Genomic DNA, 21,926 nt, shown 5'->3' with positions numbered 1-21,926 from the left:
GTGGCAGGGCAAGTTGAGAAAGTGGTTAGTCTGACATACCCAATTCTGGGTTATTTTAATAGAAGCATAATGTGTAAAAGCAGGGTAATTATGCTGAACCTTTGTGAAGCACTGATCTGGCCTCAAATGGAGTATTGTGTTAATTTCTGTTATCCATATTTTAGAACGAATGTGAAGGGATTAGAGATGTCTGGAAAAGATTTATTGGAATGATTTCTGTGATGAGGGGCTACAGTTACAAGAATAGATAAGAGAGGTTGGCACTGTTCCCTTTGGAGAAGGCTGAGGGGAAATATAACAGAAGTATATAAAATGGTGAGGGGCCTGGACAAAGTGAATGGGGGGGGGGGGGAGGGGGAAGGATATTCCTTTTAGCGGAGAGGTCAAAGCTAAAAATCACTGGTGCAAAATAAAGGGGAAGAGAATTAAGAGTGACATTATAAAAAATCTTTTCTTTGCAGCATGTGCTTGAATTTGAAATGCACTGCCTGCAAATGTGGTGAAGACAGATTCCATAATGGTATTGAAGAAGGAATTAGAAATATACGTTGAAAAAAAATTTGCAAGGACCAGTAGGTGGCACGAGGGAGGTACTTTGGTAGGGAGCTGGTGGGCTGAATGGCCTCTTGCTGTACTGTAACCATTCTAGGATTCAGTGTATACGAGGACACCAAGCTCCTGCTGGACACCAACACCCTTCAACTCTCACACCATTTAAAAATGCTGCATGTTTCTTTTATTTTCAACCAACTGGATGACCTCACAGGTTTTCACATCCCATTTCATTGCCACATTACCACTGGAAATAAGTACTTGGGTACAGGCTTATGGGCTTTTTATTCCCTTTATAGTAAATCTGGGTTTGAACAGGTGAAGGACACAAGAAACATTAAACATGATTTTACATCATAAATGTTTCAGCCTCACCTTTTTATTTCGATTTACACTAAGGAAGTAGATGCTTCTGTTCCCACAAAACGGTGGACCCCAAGCTCTGGTTTCATCACCCGCACCTGTTAACAAGGTGAAAGATTTAACAATATGATTACATATTTTTTCTTTTGTACATTTCTTTTTAAATACATTAAAGACCAGTTTTTTCTTTATATATTTTATCCCCTTTAATTTTCTCACTTTCTAGATAAGATACCTTTATTAGTCACATGTACATCGAAACACACAGTGAATGCATCTTTTGCGTAGAGGGTTCTGGGGGCAGCCCACAAGTGTCGCCACGCTTCCGGCGCCAACATAGCATGCCCACAGCTTCCTAACCCGTACATCTCTGGAATGTGGAGGAAACCCACACAGACATGGGGAGAACGTACAAACTCCTTACAGACAGTGGCCGGATTTGAACCCAGGTCACTGGTGCTGTAATACCGTTACACTAACCGCTACACTACTTTTGTTTCTTGTACATTGTTTTCTCTCATTTGCACTTTTGTTCCTAGTCTATTCTTCTTCAATTCTCTGTGGGCCAAATGATGCTTGAGCAAGAGAAGATGAACTCAGGAAACTCCACCAGGAACCCAGAATGAGCCTAGGGTATGGTGGACCAGGAACTAACCAGTGTGCCAGGCTGGAATTCACTAGAAATCGGCAAACATTGAAAGATGCATTAGGCTACATTTGTAAAATAGCTGTCAATGAAAACAATGGGGAGAGAAACTGTTAATCGAGACAGAAGATAGAGAATGAAATCTATTTTAATGTGAGAAGTATCAGGAACAAGGTGATGAGCTTGGAGCATGGGTCAGTACATGGAACAATGATGTTGTGGCCACTACAGGGACTTGGCTGTCACAAGGGCAGGAATGGTTGCTGGATGTTCCGGGGTTTAGATGTTTCAAAAGGGACAAGGAGGGAGGTAAAAGTGGTGTGAGAAGAAGACTTAAAAGGATATGGTGGACAACTACTTTCTCAATTCATTGACAGTGAGATCAGACTACATAAAGTATTGTAAGATCCTTCTGCTGTCTACCAAAACTATTCACTATTCCAGGAATTTCCTGAAATGTAAGGATTTATTTAAAATCCTACTTTCTTTTGCAAACCATCTGCGGATCGGTAGTAACATCTCCTCCTCGCTGACAATCAACACAGGCAGACCCCCAAGGACGCGTTGCTTAGCCCACTGCTCTACTCTCTCTACACTCATCACTGTGTGGCTTGGCACAGCTCAAACGCCATCTATAAATTCACCAATGACACCACTGTTATTGGCAGAATCACAGATGGCAACGAGGAGGCATACAGGAGTGAGATAGATCAGCTGGTTGAGTGGTGTCGCGACAACAACCTCGCATTCAACATCAGCAAGACCAAGGAATTGATTGTGGACTTCAGGAAGGAGAAATTGGGAGAACACACACCAGTCCTCATGGAGGGGTCAGCGGTGAAAAGGGTGAGCAGCTTCAAGTTCCTGGGTGTCAACATCTCAGGGGATCTATCTTGGGTCCAAGACATTGATGCAATCATGAAGAAGGCATGCCAGCAGCTCTACTTCAGTAGGAGTTTGAGATTTGGTATATCACCAAAGACTTGCAGATTTCTACAGATGTATGATGGACAGCATTCTGACTGGTTGCATCACCACCCGGTATGGAGGCTCCCAATGTGCAGGATCAAAAGAGGCTACACAGAGGGTTGTAGACTCAGCCAGCTCCATCACGGGAACACCCTCCCCCACCACGAGAACATCTTCAAGAGGCGGTGCATGAAGGCGGCGGCATCTATCATTAAGGATCCTCACCATCCAGGACATTACTACCATCAGGGAGGTGGTACAGGAGCTTGAAGACCCACCCTCAACATTTCAGGAACAGCTTCTTCCCCTCCGCCATCAGATTTCTAAATGGTCCATGAACCCATGAACATCACCTCATTATTCTTCTTTTGCACCTTTTGTAACTTACAGTAATTTTTATATCTTGCACTGTACTGCTGCTCAAAACAACAAATTTCATGACATATGTCAGTGATAATAAACCTGATTCTAAACCCCATTCCCTATTTTGATTATCCGTACTTCAAACGAGTATGAGAAGTTCAGGGTGGCACAGCTAACAGAGCCCCTGCTTCATAGCGCCAGACCTCACTCCTGACCTTGGATCCTGCGTGGGTAGAGTTTGGACATTCTCCGTGTGACTGAATAGATTTCCTTCGGGTGCTCCAGTTTCCTCCCAAATCCCAAAGATGTGCAGGTTGACCCCTGTAAATTGCCCCTAGAACGTAGGTGAGTGGTAGAATCTAGGGGGAGTTGATGAAAATTTGGGGAGAATAAAAAAAGGACTAATGTAGGATTAGTGTAAATGAGTGATTGATGCTTGGACTTGGTGTGCCAAAGAGCCCATGACTCCACAAGTTCATAAACATCTTTGTCACTACAACTATGTAACTGAGACATCCATTCAGTTGCCTCTGACACTTTACTCCATTTCCATTGCCCAGCAGATCAATCTTCTGTGTGGTTTCTCTCCTGAATTCACATATTTCTTTACTGGTTCTCCTATTTCCCATCTCCCTCCTTATCTAGGAAACGCAATTCATATTCCTTCAACCTTATTCGCATTAAATTAATTGTAGGATGCATCTTAAACAAATATTGTAATGTTTTAATTAAAAAAACATAAGTAGAAATATTTCTGACATATCTTAGTTGTAATTGTTGCAGCAAAAGATCAGTGTTTCAAAAAGACTTAATATTTAATTCTATACCAACATGGCATGAAATTGAGAAGCATAAAACGTGCTGAAGCATAACGATGGCTAAAGTTCAAGGTACCAAGCACAGAATGAGCTGAAATAATGCTAAGTATAAAATAGACACTTAACTGGAACCAAACATTAACTAAATTAACCAGGAATGTGCAAACAAGTAGATTTGAGGGTAGTATATTACTTAAGTGACAGAGAACAGGAGACTGATGCAACTGTAAAGAAACATTTTGTATCATGGTACGGGACTCCTGATGTGAAAATCATAGATAGGAAAAATCTGAGTTTCCAAGAGAAGAAACAAGGTGAATTGCTGAGGTAAATAAATGACAAGGGGTGAGATAGCCCAGGGCACTGTCAGTTAACACGTAAGATCAAAGAGGAAATATAAATAGAAGGCAGAGTTGGAGAGAGGAGAGTCAGACAGAGACGGAGACAAAGAGAGCATAAAGAAAGCACCAATTAATATCATTGCCTAAGTTAACATCACAAGCATGCCCATATCTGAAGACTAGCCCTTTAACTTAACCACAAAGTTACCACACTCTTTTGCAATTGAAGACAGTTAATTAGAAAAATAATTGTTAAAAGAGATCTGGATTTGCTGTGGTCTTCTTTGTGCTTTTTAATGCTGGTGATTTTAAAGGTGTTGAAAGCTGGAAGATGCTTGAAATCTGTATATTTAGACACAGTTGCTGAAGTTGAAATTGGAAGAAAAGGCTTCTGCTCAGGTTATGCTTCCCATCAATTCTTGAATTCTAACTGGATAACGTGATCACTGTTGACAGACTTAGGAGATGTGGCAGTTGGAACTGCAAGAATGGTGAATTTTTGGGTGTTATCTCTTCAGACAAATTCCATATCAAAAACATGTACCACACCTGTATTTCTTTTGTCCAAACTGTGCACTAAATTTGTTATTTTGTATATACCGTTTTTTGCACTATTTGTACTTGCACTTTTTTTTTTGATTTATTTTTTTTTTTGTTTTTTTGTTGTGTTTATTGTGTGTCTTCTGTTCTATGTATGTCCTCTGTTGTGAGAGTCTGGGGGGAAACGACATTTCTGTTCCGCGTGTGTTTTTATAGCATGGATGAATGACAATAAAGTAACTTTGAACTTGAATTTGAACACATGCAGGAGGCAGGAAATGGAGAAACTAACACATCGCCGGATGAGAAAGAAAACCCAGGAATGAGACAGAAAAGGTTGATGAAAGGCAGAAAGCAAGAGAGAGAGATATATTAGCAATAACGCATTTACAAAGTGTGGAATAAAAAAAAACTAGCACACAGTAAATCAAAAAGACATAACTGGAGAATTGGGAAAGGAAGTGATAGGGCACAGAGGTAAGAAAGGAAAGGAAATGAAGAGAGGAGATGGGAGATGTGGGATTTCAAACGTAGTAGCATTTAAACTGGAGGTGCATCTTGTTGTCATGAAAATGTGGAAGGTTTCCCAGCTTATTTTGATGTTTTATATTTTAAATAATTTAACCAGCACTCTTATCATTAAATAGGCTATCTTCTTGGACATGGGAACCAAGGAGGAGAGTTCTAAATGAGCAAAAGAGCAATATTTTTGAGAAGTCAATGAAAAGGTCAAGGGCCAGGGAATTTCTCATAGCTGAGAAGTACAGAGAATAGCAGAGAAGCAGAATGAGCTCGCCAAGATGACCAGCTTGAAGCCAACCATAAATGACAAACTCAAGTCATTTTCAATTTCCACCTAGATGTTGAGACAGAATGGATGTGGCAAAACTGGTCACGGATGAAGGAGTTGTGCTACTGAGTAACCTTCCAAGTGTGTCTCCCACTTTCAAATGATCACTGAGCCAGAAAGCAGATAGACCCAGCAGATAGATATTGACTATGATGGGATCAGTTGCAGCAACACCTGATGGGCCTGCAGAACAGAGCCACCATTCATTACAGCAATCCTTCTGGGACATCCAAAGCCAGCCACTTCACTCCACAAAAACTGCACCTAAGAAGAGCACTTAGAAATATTCATCGTACATGATCACAAAGAGGAAGCATGAAGGTGAGAGGCACAAACAACACAATGAGGCCAATGACACAAATAATTCATTGCAACTAGATTTGGATTTTGTACCCTAAATGAGTGAAGTGATTTCCATCGGAGTTTTAGATTCTGAATAGTATTGATAAAGTTTAAGAAAATAGCTCCAGTTACAGGATCCAACACTTGGATCATTAATATCCTAAGGTGGTGAACTGTAAACTGGAGCTCCTGCTGGATGGGGTTGTCAGGCTGTGAGGAAGGACGCAGCGAATGGGATGAGCTGGAACAGGGTACCTTCAACATTTGTGACAACGTTTCTGTTGTTGTAATGTTTCAACAGAGGACAACAGAATCTCAGTTTGACATCTCATGCCAAAGAATGCACCTCCAGAATCAACATAGATCTTATTCTCAAGTCTGTGGAGTGGTACTTAAATCCATGGCCTTTTGACTAAGAAGCAGAAGTATTACCATCAAGTCAAGGCTAAGGGATAACCTAGAACCTATCAAACATTCCAACATTAACTCTGCATTCCATAGATGCTGATGTTAACAATACTTTTTTATTCAAATTCGGTATTCCATTACCTGGTCTTTCTACTTTGATGATCTCTGCACCAGGTCTCCAAGATCATTGTAGCAAATGGTCCTGCTAACACCCTGTTTGAATAGGCAATGGAAACGGGTGATTACATTCACATTACTAAATTCTCACAGACAAACAGATGTTATTTGTGTTATGAGCCTGAATGTACCTTGTGAGATCTAGGATTTTTACTCCTTCTAATGGCTTCACATTTCCTGTAAACCAAAACACAGTTTTAGAAGTCTTACCATCATGGAATCACACATTCAACTTCAAGATATATGAAAGAAGTTACACAAGCATCATAACATTGGCTTAAAAGAGGACTATACTGTAAATTATTGACAGCCCACTCTGATTTAGTCCACTAATCTGAGACAAAGGAGGATTCCAGTAACATAGTCTTACTGTATCATTGATTGTACTATTCCGTCCTTGCTACAGTTGGCTGTTATCATGCATCCAACATTTACCACTGTGTAGTATGATAAGATGGACTCTTGACCTCAAAATCTACCTCATTATGACCTTGCAGTTTATTGTCTGCCTGCACTGCTTTCTCTGTAACTGTAACACTTTATTCTGCATTCTGTTACTGTTTTCCCTTGTACTACCTCAATGCACTGTTGTAATGAATTGATTTTTATGAACGGTATGCAAGACAAATTTTTCACTGTACCTCGGTACGTGTGACAATAATAAACCAGTTTCCCAATTTGTGTGCCTTTTTGAACCTTAAGAGAAAATCACTTGTTGCACAGTTCTGGTTTAAGCCTCCAAGGTGAATGAGAAATGCACAAAGAGCTTTAGAAGTTGCAGGACTATGATACTTGCACTGTCCCCTCTCCATACATATGATGGTTATTTCCTTTGATGAAACATAGAGCCTATATAACATAATGCAAACTTCCACCGTGTTTAATAGGAGTGCTATCAAATAAAATATTGACAGAATTTGAACCTGAGCCACAAAAAAGGATATCAGGACAGATGGACAAACATTTGGTTAACTAAATAGTTTTTAAAAGGCAAGTTTAAAGGAGAGGACCAGGAAAGCTTTAAGGGAGGGAATCCTAAAGCTTTATAAAAGTCAGCTGAAAGCACAGCTGTCAGTGATGAAGATATTAAAATCAGTGTGCAAGATGGATATATGGTAAGATTAGGATTCCTGTAAGGTTGGAAACAGATGAAAATACTGGAATAGAGATCATTGTCACTGAAAAATATGATAAAGATGGTGGCCATTTGGCCCATTGTGTTTGTGGTGGCTGAAAGAGTGATGCAGAGTGTTGGGTAGCTAGGGAGGTTGGGGAGTTACTGAAAGGTTTGAGGCCATTGAAAATAAGGATGAGGATTTCAAAGCAGAGGTGTGGTCAAAGCAGTAGCCAGCGTAGGCCAACAGCCACAGTTGCGATGGATGGAATAGACTTTACAATTTAAGATGTGGCCATCAGTGTTTCAGATAAATACATTTATCCAGATAAAAAGATATAAGATAGACAGGAGAACACTATCATTGTCAAAACCAGACAGAACCAAAGGTATGTGTGAGAGCTTCAGCAGATAACCTAATGGAGGAACACAGACAGGTGACTTTACGGAGGTTAAAATAAGTGACCTTAATGATGGAGCTGTAAGTCAAACACTACAAACTTAGAAACTGTCTGCTTTGCTTCAGATGATATCCTGGGATGGTAATGCCCTGTTTGCAGTGGGGACCAAAGACACAGATGTCAACCTTCTCACTTAGTCAGAGGAAATGTCACCCCCATCCAATATTAGAAGTCAGATAAACAGTGCAACAAATCTGAGACAGTAGGGTGATCCATAAAGGCAGTGGTGAGATGGAGTTGAATTTCAACAGCCTACATGTGAAGTTTGGAGATGATATTCCCAAGAGGTAATTTGCTGATGAGAAATTTAAGGAAGGTCAGAGTTAGTTTCTTACGGAACTCACGAGATAACAATGCAGAATGAGAAGATAAACCATTGCAGCTAATTCAATGACTAAATAAGAATTGATCTACATAAGAGAATTAGGGTTAGGGGAGAATACAGTGATCATTTGTGCCAAAGGTTGCAAAACAGGTAAAGAAGAATTTGCATAAATAGTTTGCAGGCATACAAGAACATAAAAACCAAATCCAAAGGAAAGTTTCAGGTTGCCAAAAAAATATCTATGGTGGCAAATCGTTGCAGAGAAGAAACATATTGTGCGATCTATGAAATTCCCTGCCTGCCTTATGCTGCTGTAATCTTCTTAAACGCCCTTCAAGAATAATCTCATTGACATGATGAAAGTGTTCATATCTTGACCTGGCAGAGGAATACAAGCAGGTCTGGTGGGATATGCCTCTTTTGTACCACTACACAATACCACATGAAACTTTCTGACACATTAGGTGACCCATTGCAAAAAATATTCTCTGCAATTTAAACACTCAACATGAGAGCAATGTATAATTGAATTTCTTCTGGTTTAGTTAAAATCTACAATTTTGTTTTTACAGATTTTCACAATAAAAATCATCAAAACTGAAATTAATTTTTACGAGATTTGATAAAATGGCTGGGCAACAACATTCAGACACATTTTGAATTGTGGAATAATAGTTGCTGTGGGAAGGAAAACAGGATTGCAGTGGCGCCTTGGTCCAACCATCTTCAGCTATCTTCATAAAGGGATGTTCACTAATGAAGGCATGACGTTAAATTTTCACTCACGGATCCTCAGCAAATGAGGTAGTCTTTGCCTGCATGCCGCAACATTTAGGCAAAGGCTAATAATGTAAGTGACATTCATTCCTTGCAAGTGCCAGGCAACGGTCATTTCCAATAAGAGAGGAACCTATCTTCGCATTCAATAGCATTAGTATCAATGCAGATCCCCAACATCATGGTGTCGACATTGAACAGAAACTCAGCTAGACTGACCACATAACGACTGAGGCTACAAGTGCATGTCAGTGTATTCAGCACCTTCTGGCAGTCTAAGCCCTTCCATCACCTTTAAGGCACATCAGGAGTGTGATGGTATATATTCGATTGCTTGAGGAGTACAACTCCAACAGAACTAGAGAAGTAACAAAGCATCCCACTGATTGGCACTACATCCCCCCACCCTAACATTCATTCCCCTTTACCATGGCTACAGGGTGCAACTTCCACAAGAGCAATGCAATTCCTACCCTAGACTACTCCAACAGCACCTCCCAAGCCTGCAACCTTTACCACCAAGTGCAGCAAGTGTGTGAGAAACTTACACCTTTAGAACATAGAACACTACAGCACAGTACAGGCCCTTTGGCCCACAATGTTGTGCCAACATTTTATCCTGCTCTAAGATCTATCTGACCCTTCCCTCCCACATCGCCACCCCCCCACCACCATTTCTCTATCATTCATGTGTCTATCTAAGAGTCTCTTAAATGTCCCTAATGTATCTGCCCCCACATCTGCCGGCAGTGCGTTCCATGCACCCACTACTCTCTGTGTAAAAAACTTACCCCTGACATCCCCCTTATACCTTCCTCCAAACACCTTAAAATTATGTCCCCTCGTGTTAGCCATTTTCGCCCTGGGAAAAAGTCTCTAACTGTCCACTCGATCTATGCCTCTTATCATCTTGTACACCTCTATCAAGTCACCTCTCATCCTCCTTCTCTCCAAAGAGAAAAGCCCTAGCTCACTCAACCTTATATGAAAGTTAAGCATAGAGTATGAGGTGGCCACCAATTTTCTACACATTTGACAAAATTGAAACTTCTGCATCAATGGAATTAGGCAGAAAGGGGCAAGGTCTCAGCTTCAGAAGGAGTGACACGGTGGTAGGTATTGAGGATGTTGCTGGACTGTGGAGTTTTCAATTAGGAATCAATAAAGGTAGGACATTTCAAACTGAGATGAAGAGAAATTTCTTCAATGAGAAATATGAAACTTTAGAATTATCTACTCCACATCACAATCTTTGTTCCACATTCTTTTCTGATACTGGAAGAACTGAGGAACCAATATGGTGATTTCAAGAGATCGTTCACAGTGTGTGGAAATGTCTTTTATCCAAGCCCAGGTTAAATTTTTGGCTCAAGTCCTAGGCTCTTTATACATAACAGAGACTTGGTTGAGAGAGGGACAGGAATGGGTGCTTAATGTTCCAGGGTTTCGATGTTTTTCAAAAGATAGAGACCTTTAACAGTGTTGATGAGCAGAGGGATCTTAGGGTCCAAGTTCACAGCTCCCTGATAATGGCTACACAGGTTGATAGGGCAGTAAAGGCGGCATATGGCATGCTTGCCTTCATTACTTGAGGCACTGAGTTCAAGAGTTAGGAAGTTATGCTACAGCTTTATAAAACTTTATTTAGGCCACATCTGGAGTATTGCATTCAATTCTGGTCACCCCATTATAGGAAGGATGTCAAGGCTTTGGACAGGCTGCAGAAGAGGTTTACCAAGATTATGCCTGGATTAGAGGGCATGTACTATGAGGATAGGTTGGACAAATTTGGGTTGTTTTCTCTGGAGTGGCGGAAGTTGAGGGGAGATCTGATAGAGGTTTATAAGGTTATGAGAGCCATAAATAGAGTAGGCAGCCAGTATCTTTTCCCCTAGCTTGAAATGTGAAAGGGGCTAAGTTCAAAGGAGATGTGCGGGGCAAGTTTTTGTTTTACACAGAGTGGTGGGTGCCTGGAATGTGCTGCCTGGGGTAGGGGTGGAAGCAAATACGATAGTGGCATTCAAGAATTTCTTAGCTAGGCACATGAATGTGAGGGAAATGGTAGGATATAGACACTGTGTAGGCAGAGGATTAGTTTAGTTGGGCATTTTATTACTAATGTAATTGGTTCAGCACAACATTGTGGGCCGAAGGGCCTGTTCCTGTGCTGTACTGTTCTATGTTCTATGTTATATGTTATAGAAGGTGGACACGTCCTGTGGGTACCTTTCACATTAAAAAGGCATTTTTGAATGTTTATTAACCTTTATGCTTGTAATTTTGTTTGATTTTGTAATTTGATATTATAAACATTACTGCTAGGTTAAACACAATGAATGGAGTAAAAGGAAATTATAGAGAAAAGAAATTATCTGCAAAAAAATCACTGAACTGAAGTTGATGGTTTTGTGGTAATTTTGGTTAGTGAACCACAGTTCTGAAATAGAAGGGAATTTATCTTCTCAGTTTTCTAATGATTGAGATGAGTGTGTGAGTTAATTATAAAGTAGACAGAACACTTGAAGAAGTTACATGTGTTGATGAAGGTAGTGCTGTAAATGTTGTACAAGTGGACTAGTAAAATAGGAAAAAGAGCAGAAGCAGGTCATTTTAGCTCCTGCGGGTGATCCTCTTCTCAATCCCACCTTCCCACTCCTCTCAGAACCTGTATTGCTTTTTCTGTCTAGACAGTTATTGCGTAAAGCATGATACTTACCTTAAGCCCATAGGATGAAAAGGACAATAGTAACTTAGGTACAATGTTGCCTTCCAAATCACACACCACCTCAACTTGGAAATTTATCACCATTCTTCCATCATTGTTGGATCTAAATCTTGGAACATTCTATCCAACAGTACTGTGGGAGTACCTTCACCAAAGTGGCAGCTCACTTTCCCAACAGCAATAAGGGATAGACAATAGAAGTTGTCCTCACCAGCCATTGCCACATCCCAAATAAGGTAAATAAATGAAAAAGAAATTATCTGATGCTATTAAACAGCAGATATAACTACTGCAGAAACAGAATACAGCAATCAGGACACTTGAAAAATCCAAGGAAAGTAATAGTTTAAAGCCTATAACTTCAAATGACACAATCGGGGGCCATTCAACCAATGCTGGCTCCCAGGAGAGCAATCCCATTGGTCCATCGCCCTCTCCTTATTCCTTTACCCCTGCAACCTATTCTCTTTCACAAATGCCCATTAACTCTTCTTGGAATCTTTTCTGCAATTAACCTGCATCAAATCATAATTTACAGTCTCCAATTAACCTACCAGCAAGTCTTTGGAAATGTGGGAGGTAACCACAGCACCTGAGGGAAACCCAAGTCAACACAAGCAGAGCATGCAAACTTCACAGGCAGTACCCGAGGCCAGAATGGAGCCAGGATTCCTGGAATTGTGAGGCAATAGCACTATCTGCTGTGTTGCTGCGCCATCATTATGTGCAATGTCACAATATGAAAAGGATCTGTTATTCTTGAATGAAGTGCATTTTGATAAAAGACATCTTCATCTCTAAACTGTCAAATTTAGGCTAATTTTAAAAGATACAAAAGAAAATCTTGCATTCATGTGTTGTCTTTCACATTCAAAAGTGCTCTGCAGCCAGTTAAGTATCTTTGAAGTGAAGTCACTGATTTAATATGGAAAACACTGCAGCAACTTGTATGCATCAAGCTTCCACAACCAGCAGTGATAATGACCAGGATGTTGACTTTAGGATAAATATTGGCCAGTGCACCAGAGATGACTCCCTTAATCTTTGAAATAGTGCCAATAGATCTTTTATGTGACTAGACACAGCATAGGTAATCTCAGTTTCTTATCTCATCTGAGGCCCTGTTTGCTCTCTCAAGTGGACATAAAAGATATCACGACGCAGCTCTGAGGAGCAAAGTGGTCATTCCCTTGTTCTAGTTAATATTTATCTCTCAATCCATATCCCTAAAAGAACAGACTGCTTGGGCAATCTCACTACTATTGTGAGAGCTCATTGCATGCAAATTGGCTATCACATTTCTATACTAAAAATGTAACCAACTTCAAAAGTATTCATTGGCTGTAAAGTGCTTAGAGATGTGAAAGGTACTATCCAAATGCAAGTCATTTTTTCTCTTTCAAGACTTTTTAACACTTTTGCCTCTACAAATCATTGCAAATGCATAAAATTCCATGTTAAAAATATAATATTGTTTTGAATTTACTCTCTTGCGAAGCACTTAAGTATTGACTCTAATGCCTAAAGATCAAAGAACACAAAAATGTATTCATTCCTGACAAGAAACCAGATGTACAGGAAACTGTGGGATTATATAAAACACTTAAGTGGACTCTGGAGAGTGGAATCATATTTTGGTAAGTGTAAATTTTTGACAAGATAAATAAACCATGGGTGCATTGAAAAAGTGAATGTGGCTTCCATCTCTAAGGAGATTTTAATTTTATAAATTCTACATTTTCATCTCTTTTGCTGTTCGCACATATAAATACTTATACTGTCACCTTGATTCACAGCAGATAATGCCCAAATCTATTCACCCTCAATTTCTATATGTATTGCAGTGAAATATCTTAAATCATTCAATGTTAGGAGAATCAAGCAATGCAAACCAAATAGAAAACAATAAAATGGAAGGAGCTACTGAAGGATTAAGGCAGCAAGGACTGGCCTTTCATGCAGACGTTCATGTTCCTTACATTTTCTCTTAACAAGTTCATGCAGCAATTAAAGAAACCAATACTTTTGCCCCAAATTGGAAAAACTAATATTTCTCCTGAAAAACAATAACCAGGCCATCAAAGCAGATTCTGGATAATCAGAAACTGCAAACATTAAGGAAAAGGGCATCAACATTTGTAAGAACATTGACAAGTAGGAAGAGTTCCCAAATGCATTACTTATCTGAATCTTCCAATTATGATCTCAAATTTACTGAAAAGGTTAGACAATGTTCTGGAGGGATTAAAATTCACCCAAATCACCTGAGCTATCAACCTGTACAAAATAACTTGCAAGGAGAGTTTTGCAGGTCAGTAACAAGTTTAATCTAAAATGAATAACTGAAACTACAGGGTACAATGCTTGAATGTCTCAATGTAAATGTTAACTTTAGTGAGATATGTAGGGATTATACATCAACTTGTCACAAGCTTCGTATGATAATTTGAAGGTATTTTATTTGTATTATGGCTTATAAACAAAGCAGAAACATAGCTTCTTACTGAGTTCTGCAATCGATATAAAAAGGCATTAAAGTGACTGAACCACAATTGATGGTGAAGATTTTTATCAGATTGATTAACTTTATCTTCAATAAAATCAGAAAATGCTGCAAACACTCAGTAGGTCAGAAAAAGAAACTGGGGAAAAAGAAACAGTTAACTTTTCACGTCAGAGACCTTTCATCCAAATTGGGATAAAGAGAAAACAAGTTAGATAACAAGCAAGTGGGGGGAGGGGATGCTTAAACCAACCACCCTTGCCATTATAGAGTGTTGTGAATTACTGAGTTGTAATTGTGTTTCAGAAATATAATGCCTATATTGACCACTATTGTCAGGGTCCAATGGGTGAGTTCTAGAAGGGGCCTCTCATGAAAACTTTTGAGCTTTGGACGTGGTTTATTCTGAGTGATATCTTTAATTATTTTTAATGTGTATACAGGGATTGATTAGCAAGAAAACTTTCACCACAGTATATGCGCAACTCTTCAGGAACAAATAACCAGACAAAGCACCATCTATAGTTTGAGAAGGTGGTGGCATTCTTGAACCTCCTAACAGCACTCACTCAGTGCTTTTTTCAAATATCAGAGTGGTCATGTGGGTGCTGCTGAGTAAGACGGCTGTGAACTTATTTGCTAAAAGAGTACAAGAGAACAATTGGAAAGTTTTCGACAGCATGATGCTGGTCTTTGAGCTTGCAATTCTTTATCTTTAGTACCTCTGTACTCAATATTAGAATAAACAGCAAGTCAATTTTGAGAGAAACAAAGCAAGGTTGGCACTGGATGAAAATGCAACACATATTTCAAAATGCAAGTTTCAGAAACTGAAAGGACGCAGTGGTGTCAGAGATGCCAAAACTTGAATGAGAGATTACAGCAAAGATTAATCTGTCGGACATAAAATGCTACAGATGTCATTTTGCGATTTCTCCAGTGTCCTGGCCAACATTCCTGTCAAGATCAACAATATCACAAATAAAATGGTTGTTCAATTTTTGCTGACTTGAGACTTTCACAATAACCCCGTGGCTGCTTCAGGAGTTCTGAGTCAGGAATCAACAGTGCCTCCATGATAACATACACATCTCAGAGTCAGATCTTCGGTACAAGCCCTACCCCGGCACCTTGAGCATATCATCCAGCACTCTACTGTAACATGGAAAGAATGCTGCATTGTCAGAGGTACCACTTTTCAGGGGCAACATTTTGGATAAAGGCTGTCCACTCCCAAGGACATAAAAGGTTTCATACCATGGAATCAAAAATGAGCAAGAAAATCCACCCTGGCCAATCTATATCCTGCATTCAACTCAGTAAAACATTATCTGGCCAACATCAAATTGCCATTATTAATTTTTCTACTATATTTCTTACATCATTAAAGTGGATTATGCTTCAAAATGTACTTAATTGGCTGCAAAGCACTTTGGGAAGTCCTGTTAGGTATGTAATTGTGAGTTTTTTACAAATGGATTATTGCCTGAAGACGTAGTTGATTAGCGGACATTATCATCCTTTCCCACTAATCAAATATAGCAATACAACTTATCTATATTTTTCCAAATCCCCTTTACATGTGATAACAAATTTTAATAAGCCATATGGTCTGGCACATCAGTATAAAAGTCTTAACCAAAGAATAATCTCATTTATGCTGAGCTAGAAGGAGCAAAATCATTTCAGAGAGTGTTATAGCAATAATGTTAGGAACTAATAAAAACTGATGCATAAGGAGATATTTAAAAGTGGAAAGGATTTTACAGTGTGGGTTAGCTCTGCATGAGTCTTAAAGATAGTAGTATTTCTTTAAAAACAAAATAAGATGGCACATCACAGTTGGGTCCTAATGCTTCATATCCGTAAAATACAAATTCACAACCTCTACCTAACCACAACAAATTCATGGTCTTGCCTTTCCTGAAGTTAGAAAGTCTCACTCAAATCCGATAATGGAATGGGTTCCACCCTTCCCTGCATCAGAATAATGAATATGTGCAAGAGAACTGTGTGTAATTCTTTCATAACAAAACCTAAATACCTATCTGTGAACAGAATTAAACAATCAAGGAGGAGGCAAAGACTAAGCCGATTAAATACCCCACAGGACATGGTGTATTTCGGCAGAGAGGCCACGTAACAAATCAGATACAAGGACTAAACAACGGATACAGGAAGTTTTGGAATTCTAGAGCTTTACATGATTACATTTGGAGTTCAAAGGCCACTTACGCAAAACATCACTTCAAGAAAAATTAACTGGGTGGCTCCTTGGTTCCCTGGTGATAGAGTAAAGGGCACCATGAAGGGCAGAGAACAAATTTTAGTTGGTGGTGAAAAGGGGAGGAGGTGAGCCAGATTCTCTACATTTCCACACTAATGACACCGTGCAAAAACCTGAGAATGATGAACTTCAATTACACCAACAATGACTGGGGTAATATTAGAATGAAGGGCAAAGAAGTGAAGGAATTTCTGAAATGTGTTTCATCAGCATTTTTGGCTTATCATGGAATAAAGCATTGCTGAATCTGATGAGTGAGGAAATTTTTCCTCTAAACACAGAGGTAATGATGTGGAATTCATTGCCGGTTAGGACTCTCAAAAGAGTGACTGTTTTGTGGAGCACCTGCATTCAGTCCACAGGGGTGATTCCGAGCTTTCTGTTGCATGCCACTTTAATTCTCAATTCCACTCCTTTTCCAACTTGCCTTCTCTATTACCATAGTGAGACCCAATGTAAACTGGAACAACATATCTTCTGCCTAGACACTTTCCAACCTTCTGGAATGAACAATGAATTTTCCAAGGAGACACAAGAGACTGCAGATGCTGGAATCTGGAGCAAAAGAACAAACCACTGGAGGAACTCAGCGAGCGGGTCAAACACTTTCCGTGAAAGGAAATGGACCAGATGAAGGGTCTGAACTGAAACGTCGACTGTCCAGTTCCCTCCACGAATGCTGCCTGACCCGCTGAGTTCCAGAGGTTTGTTTTTTTGCACTAAACTTTCCAACTTTGGGGAAACTGCTTTTTCATCATTTTGCATTATCATTCTTTCTCATCCCACTTCTTAGAAATGCCTCGCTAATGGTCAGTACTCATGCTGATGATCAAGCTTAATCAATCTCCACTTCACTCCTCCATCCAGCTCTGCTTTGAAAACTGACACCGCTCTGCTCTTCCCCCTGTTCTGAGGAAGGATCACTGACCTGAAATATTAACTGATTTAACTGTCCACAGATGCTGCTTGACTAGCTGGGTTCTTCCAGCATTTTTGTCTCAAAAGAGGTGTGGACAAGATATGGATTACACAGAGAAAGTGGGGGTATGGGATTGCTCTGCAAGATGTTGTTGTGGACTTCATGGTCTCCTGCTGTGCCAAAATTATTCTGATTCTATAGAATGTGCCCAATAATTTATTTGACAATGTGTATTCACAGCAGCTTTGGAGGCAAATGAAGAAGATAATTTTCACATTGCATTCACACAAAAAGCAACAGCTTATCTCGTACTATCTCTGTGGCAGTTGGAGTAGAACCTTGGACAGGACTTGAGGAAAATCTGCATTTCTTCAAATGGTGGGATTTTGTACCCACGAGGAAGGAAATGGAGCCTCAAGTTAACATCTCATTCAAAAGCCAGCATTTCCATTTATGTTGCCCTCCCTCGGAACTGCAGAAGACCAGAGAACCTAGCGTAATAGTGTTTGAGGGCACAAGTCTCTCATTCAACTATGATAATTTACATTGGAGACACAGATTCTGGAATCTGGAGCAAAAATCGAACTTTTATCAGTACAGATGAAGGGTCTCGACTCAAAATGTCGACTGTCCAGCCACAGATGCTGCCTTAACTGCTGAGTTACTCCAGCAGCTCGTTCTTTTGCATAATTTACACAGCTGCTTTTGCAATCTCCAAAAGTCTTTCAAATCCACTGAATAACTTCTGAAATATAGTTTCTATTCTTCTTCAAACAGTAGGATGCAATGCACATCTCATCTAAAATTTAGCATCTATTTCAGTACTGCAGTGCAGGTTTAGATTGTCTGAGAGTGGGATTGAATACCCTACCTACAATACCAATACTACCTACCAACACAAGTCAAAGCTGATACTAACAGCATCACACTCGGAATGCTGACAGCCAACAAATTTCAAAAGGAAAAGATAATTAATTTCATCCATCAATGTAATTTGTGTTCCTTTGTTCTAGAGACTGAACTGGCTTTAACCCTCAACAATTTATGATTTATAAATATGTTTATATAGAGTCTGACTTTGGTTTTCTCTAATCAGCAACGTGTCTGACTGATTCAAAAATGTCTCGGACTTCAGGAAGTGGTTTCTCAGAATGCCAGAATCCAAGCACAGAGCTACCAACAGGTCCAGAGGTCACAACAACGTCTGGTGAACTGGGTCACAAGATGGTGGATGGGCTGCAAACATATGTTCCCTTCCTTTCTTTCACTGTCTCTTTTCTTTCTCAACCCCCACCGAGTACAATCCTTCCAGGTGAGACAGCACTTCACCTGCGAGTCTGAGGGTGTCATTTATTGCATCCGGTGCAGTCTCCCGTGCATCGGTAAGACCCGACACAGATTGGGAGACGCAACAGCCAGGACCTTCCGGTGGCCACCCACTTCAATTCCACATCCCACTCCGATACTGGCTTGTCTATCCATGGCCTCCTCCACTGCCACTTTGAGGCCAGATGCAGGTTGGAGGAACAACACCTCATATTCCGCCTTGGGAGTCTCCAACCTGATGGCCTCAATATCGATTTCTCCAACTTCTGGTAACCCCACCCCTTCTTTTTCTCCCCCCCCCCCACTCCTTTGTATTCCCTTATTCCTGTGGCACCCTTCTCCCGCCTTGATGACCTGCCCATCTCCTCCCCTCCCCTCCCCCATCCTTTATTCCATGGTCCACTGCCCTCTCCTACCGGATTCCCTTTTTGCCCTTTCTACCTATCACCTCTCAGCTTATTGTATCTTCACTACCCCCCCCCCACCCAACGCCCTACCCCCTCTCACCTGAACTCACCTGTCAACTGGACTCACCTGTCCCCTGCCTGCCTGTGCTCCTCTCCTTCCCCCCCCCACCTTCTTATTCTGGCTTCTGCCCTCTTCCTTTCCAGTGCTGATGAAGGGTCTCGGCCTGAAACGTTGACTGTTTATTTCCCTCCATAGATGCTGCCTGACCTGATGAGTTCCTCCTGCACTTTTTGTGTATTGCTGCAGATTCCAGCAGTTCTTGTGGCCCCAATATGGATCTCTTCTTTCTTATCCTCCCCCACGGGCGTGGAGGGGGTGGGGGGGGGAGCTGTGGGCAAAATTGCAAAATGTTCCAACTTGATTATCTAACAAATGATAAAATAACTGCAAATGCTAGAAAACTGAAATAAAAACAGAGAATGCTGGAAACGCTGAGCTGGTCAGGCAGCATCTGTGGAATGGGGAACATAAATACTCGATCAGAACTCTTTCCTGATTTTGACGAAGGATCTCTGAATTGAAACATTAACTCTGTTTCTTTCCATAGATGCTGCCTGACCTGCTGAGTGTTTCCAGCAAGTTTTGCTTCAATGACCTAACAAAGTTGGTTTTACCACATGAGCAATCAATCATGAACCACAAGTGGTAAAATTCACCATAGCAACAGAATTCATCTGCAAAATTTGCAGGCTTCTGTGTTTCTTAAATGCACAAAGGCCTGGGAAAAAACAAGCCAAAACCAAAAATTAAGAAAATCACGGAATATTTTTTCCTGTAACCCTCAAAAGCTTCCATTTGCTCAAAATACTATCTGATACCTGATAATTTGCTGACAATTACCCCCAATTTCTCTGTGCTCAACAATGTCACCTTTCAGTCCATTAACATTACCTACACTTTTAATTTCTAAATGTTAACTATTAATAATCCTTTATGTGAACACCTTCCGACATCTGACAGTTATCTACAGCAAGTTTATGGATCCATGCCACAAACACTAAAATCTGAATAGGCAGATAACTGCAAAGATTCTGAACTACTTTAGAGATGTCTCATTGATACAAATCCAGATTCCTGGAGTTTTGCTAGGGCGTGGAATTATTTTGAAGAATGAGAAAAATGGAAAGGTTTTGTATGCCACTCAGTTGACCACTTGGAATGTTTCTTCCATGGACGATTCCATGGGCTCCACAAAATAATATACGGCCAACATTTTCCACCGAAGGAAAAGCATTTAAGTCTTTGAGCTCCAGTCTCCACTTACCCAGATGTTCTGCTATTTAGATCAAATTCTATCCTCCTGAATCAAAGGTACAACTACAATCATTCAGCAAAGATTGGCATTCTCTATTCTCCCTTCTCCCATCGGGCAGAAGATACATAAGCCTGAAAGCACGTACCACCAAGCCAGCTTCCATCCCGCTGTTATAAGGCTATCAAATGGTTCCCTAGTATGACAAGATAGACTCTTGACCTCAAAATCTACCTCATTATGACCTTGTACCTTATTGTCTGCCTGTGCTGCACTTTTTCTGTAGCTGTGACTTCATTCTGCATTCTGTTATTGTTTTACCTTGTACTACCTCAATGCATTGTGTAATGAATTGATCTATATGAATGGCACGCAGGACAAGTTTTTCACTGTACCTCGGTACATAATAATAAACTGATTCCAATTCCAGACCTTGCACCATATTGTCTGCCCTGCACTTTCACTGTAAGTGACACTTTATTCTGCATTCTGTTATTATTTGACCTTGCGCTACCTCAATTCACTGTGCAATGAATTGATCTGTATGAACGGCATGCAGGACAAGTGTTTCACTGTACCTTGGTACAAATGACAATAATCTGATTCCAATTCCAAACCTTGCACCTTATTGTCTGCCCCGCACTGCACTTTCTCTGTAGCTGTGACACTTTATTCTGCATTGTGTTATTGCTTTTATCCTGTACTATCTCAATGCATTGTGTAATGAATTGATCTGTATGAATGGCATGCAGGACAAGTTTTTCCACTGTACCTTGGTACATAATAATAAACTGATTCCAATTCCAGACCTTGCACCGTATTGTCTGCCCTGCACTGTCTCTGTAGCTGTGACACTTTGCATTGTGTTATTGTTTGACCTTGTGCTACCTGAATGCCCTGTGCAATGAATTGATCTGTATGAACGGGATGCAGGACAAGTTTTCCCACAAGTGACAATAATAAACCAAGCTGAGTTACCAGGAGCAGACCTGTGCTGCGCTCTAAGTTAAGCCGAGGTCCCGCAGGGGGACAGGGGCCGGGGGCCGGGACGGCCTGTTCCCGGGACACGGGCCTCCCGCCGCCCCGGCCCGGCCCGGCCCTACCTGCGCTCAGCCGCCGGCAGGCCCAACGCCAGCCCGCCGCCGCCGCCGCCCGCCGCCACCGCAGCATCTCCCGTCCGGACACGGTTCACCTTCTGCCCATCGCCGCCTCACCGCACGCCGGAAAGGTGCACCGCTGGAACCGGCCCGGGAGGGGGGAGGGGAGGGGGAGGGGGAGGAGGGGGGGGAGGGGGGAGGACGAGGAGAGGAGGAGAGGGGGAGGGAGGGGGAGGGGGAGGGGGAGGGGGAGGGAGGGGGGAGGGGAGAGGGGGAGAGGGGGAGAGGGGGGGGAGGGGGGAG

The 21,926-nt window shown here is 41.0% G+C and overlaps 1 protein-coding gene across 1 annotated transcript in view; it reads right to left on the bottom strand.

Annotated features, from left to right (window-relative positions):
• sugct (succinyl-CoA:glutarate-CoA transferase) overlaps positions 1 to 21,799 on the bottom strand; it is a 384,844-nt gene extending 363,045 nt beyond the window's left edge. The window contains 5 exon segments of the mRNA XM_052022714.1: positions 928 to 1,013; positions 6,334 to 6,365; positions 6,367 to 6,405; positions 6,501 to 6,546; positions 21,630 to 21,799. Coding sequence (XP_051878674.1) covers positions 928 to 1,013; positions 6,334 to 6,365; positions 6,367 to 6,405; positions 6,501 to 6,546; positions 21,630 to 21,696 — 270 coding nt within the window. The 5' untranslated portion in view covers positions 21,697 to 21,799.
• Positions 21,800 to 21,926: the final 127 nt, after the last annotated feature.

Source organism: Pristis pectinata, chromosome 9, assembly GCF_009764475.1.
Source record: "Pristis pectinata isolate sPriPec2 chromosome 9, sPriPec2.1.pri, whole genome shotgun sequence".
In the NCBI taxonomy this organism is placed as follows: domain Eukaryota; kingdom Metazoa; phylum Chordata; class Chondrichthyes; order Rhinopristiformes; family Pristidae; genus Pristis; species Pristis pectinata.
The sequence above is the reverse complement of the archived record's forward strand: the minus strand, read 5'-3'. Positions and strand labels throughout refer to the sequence as shown.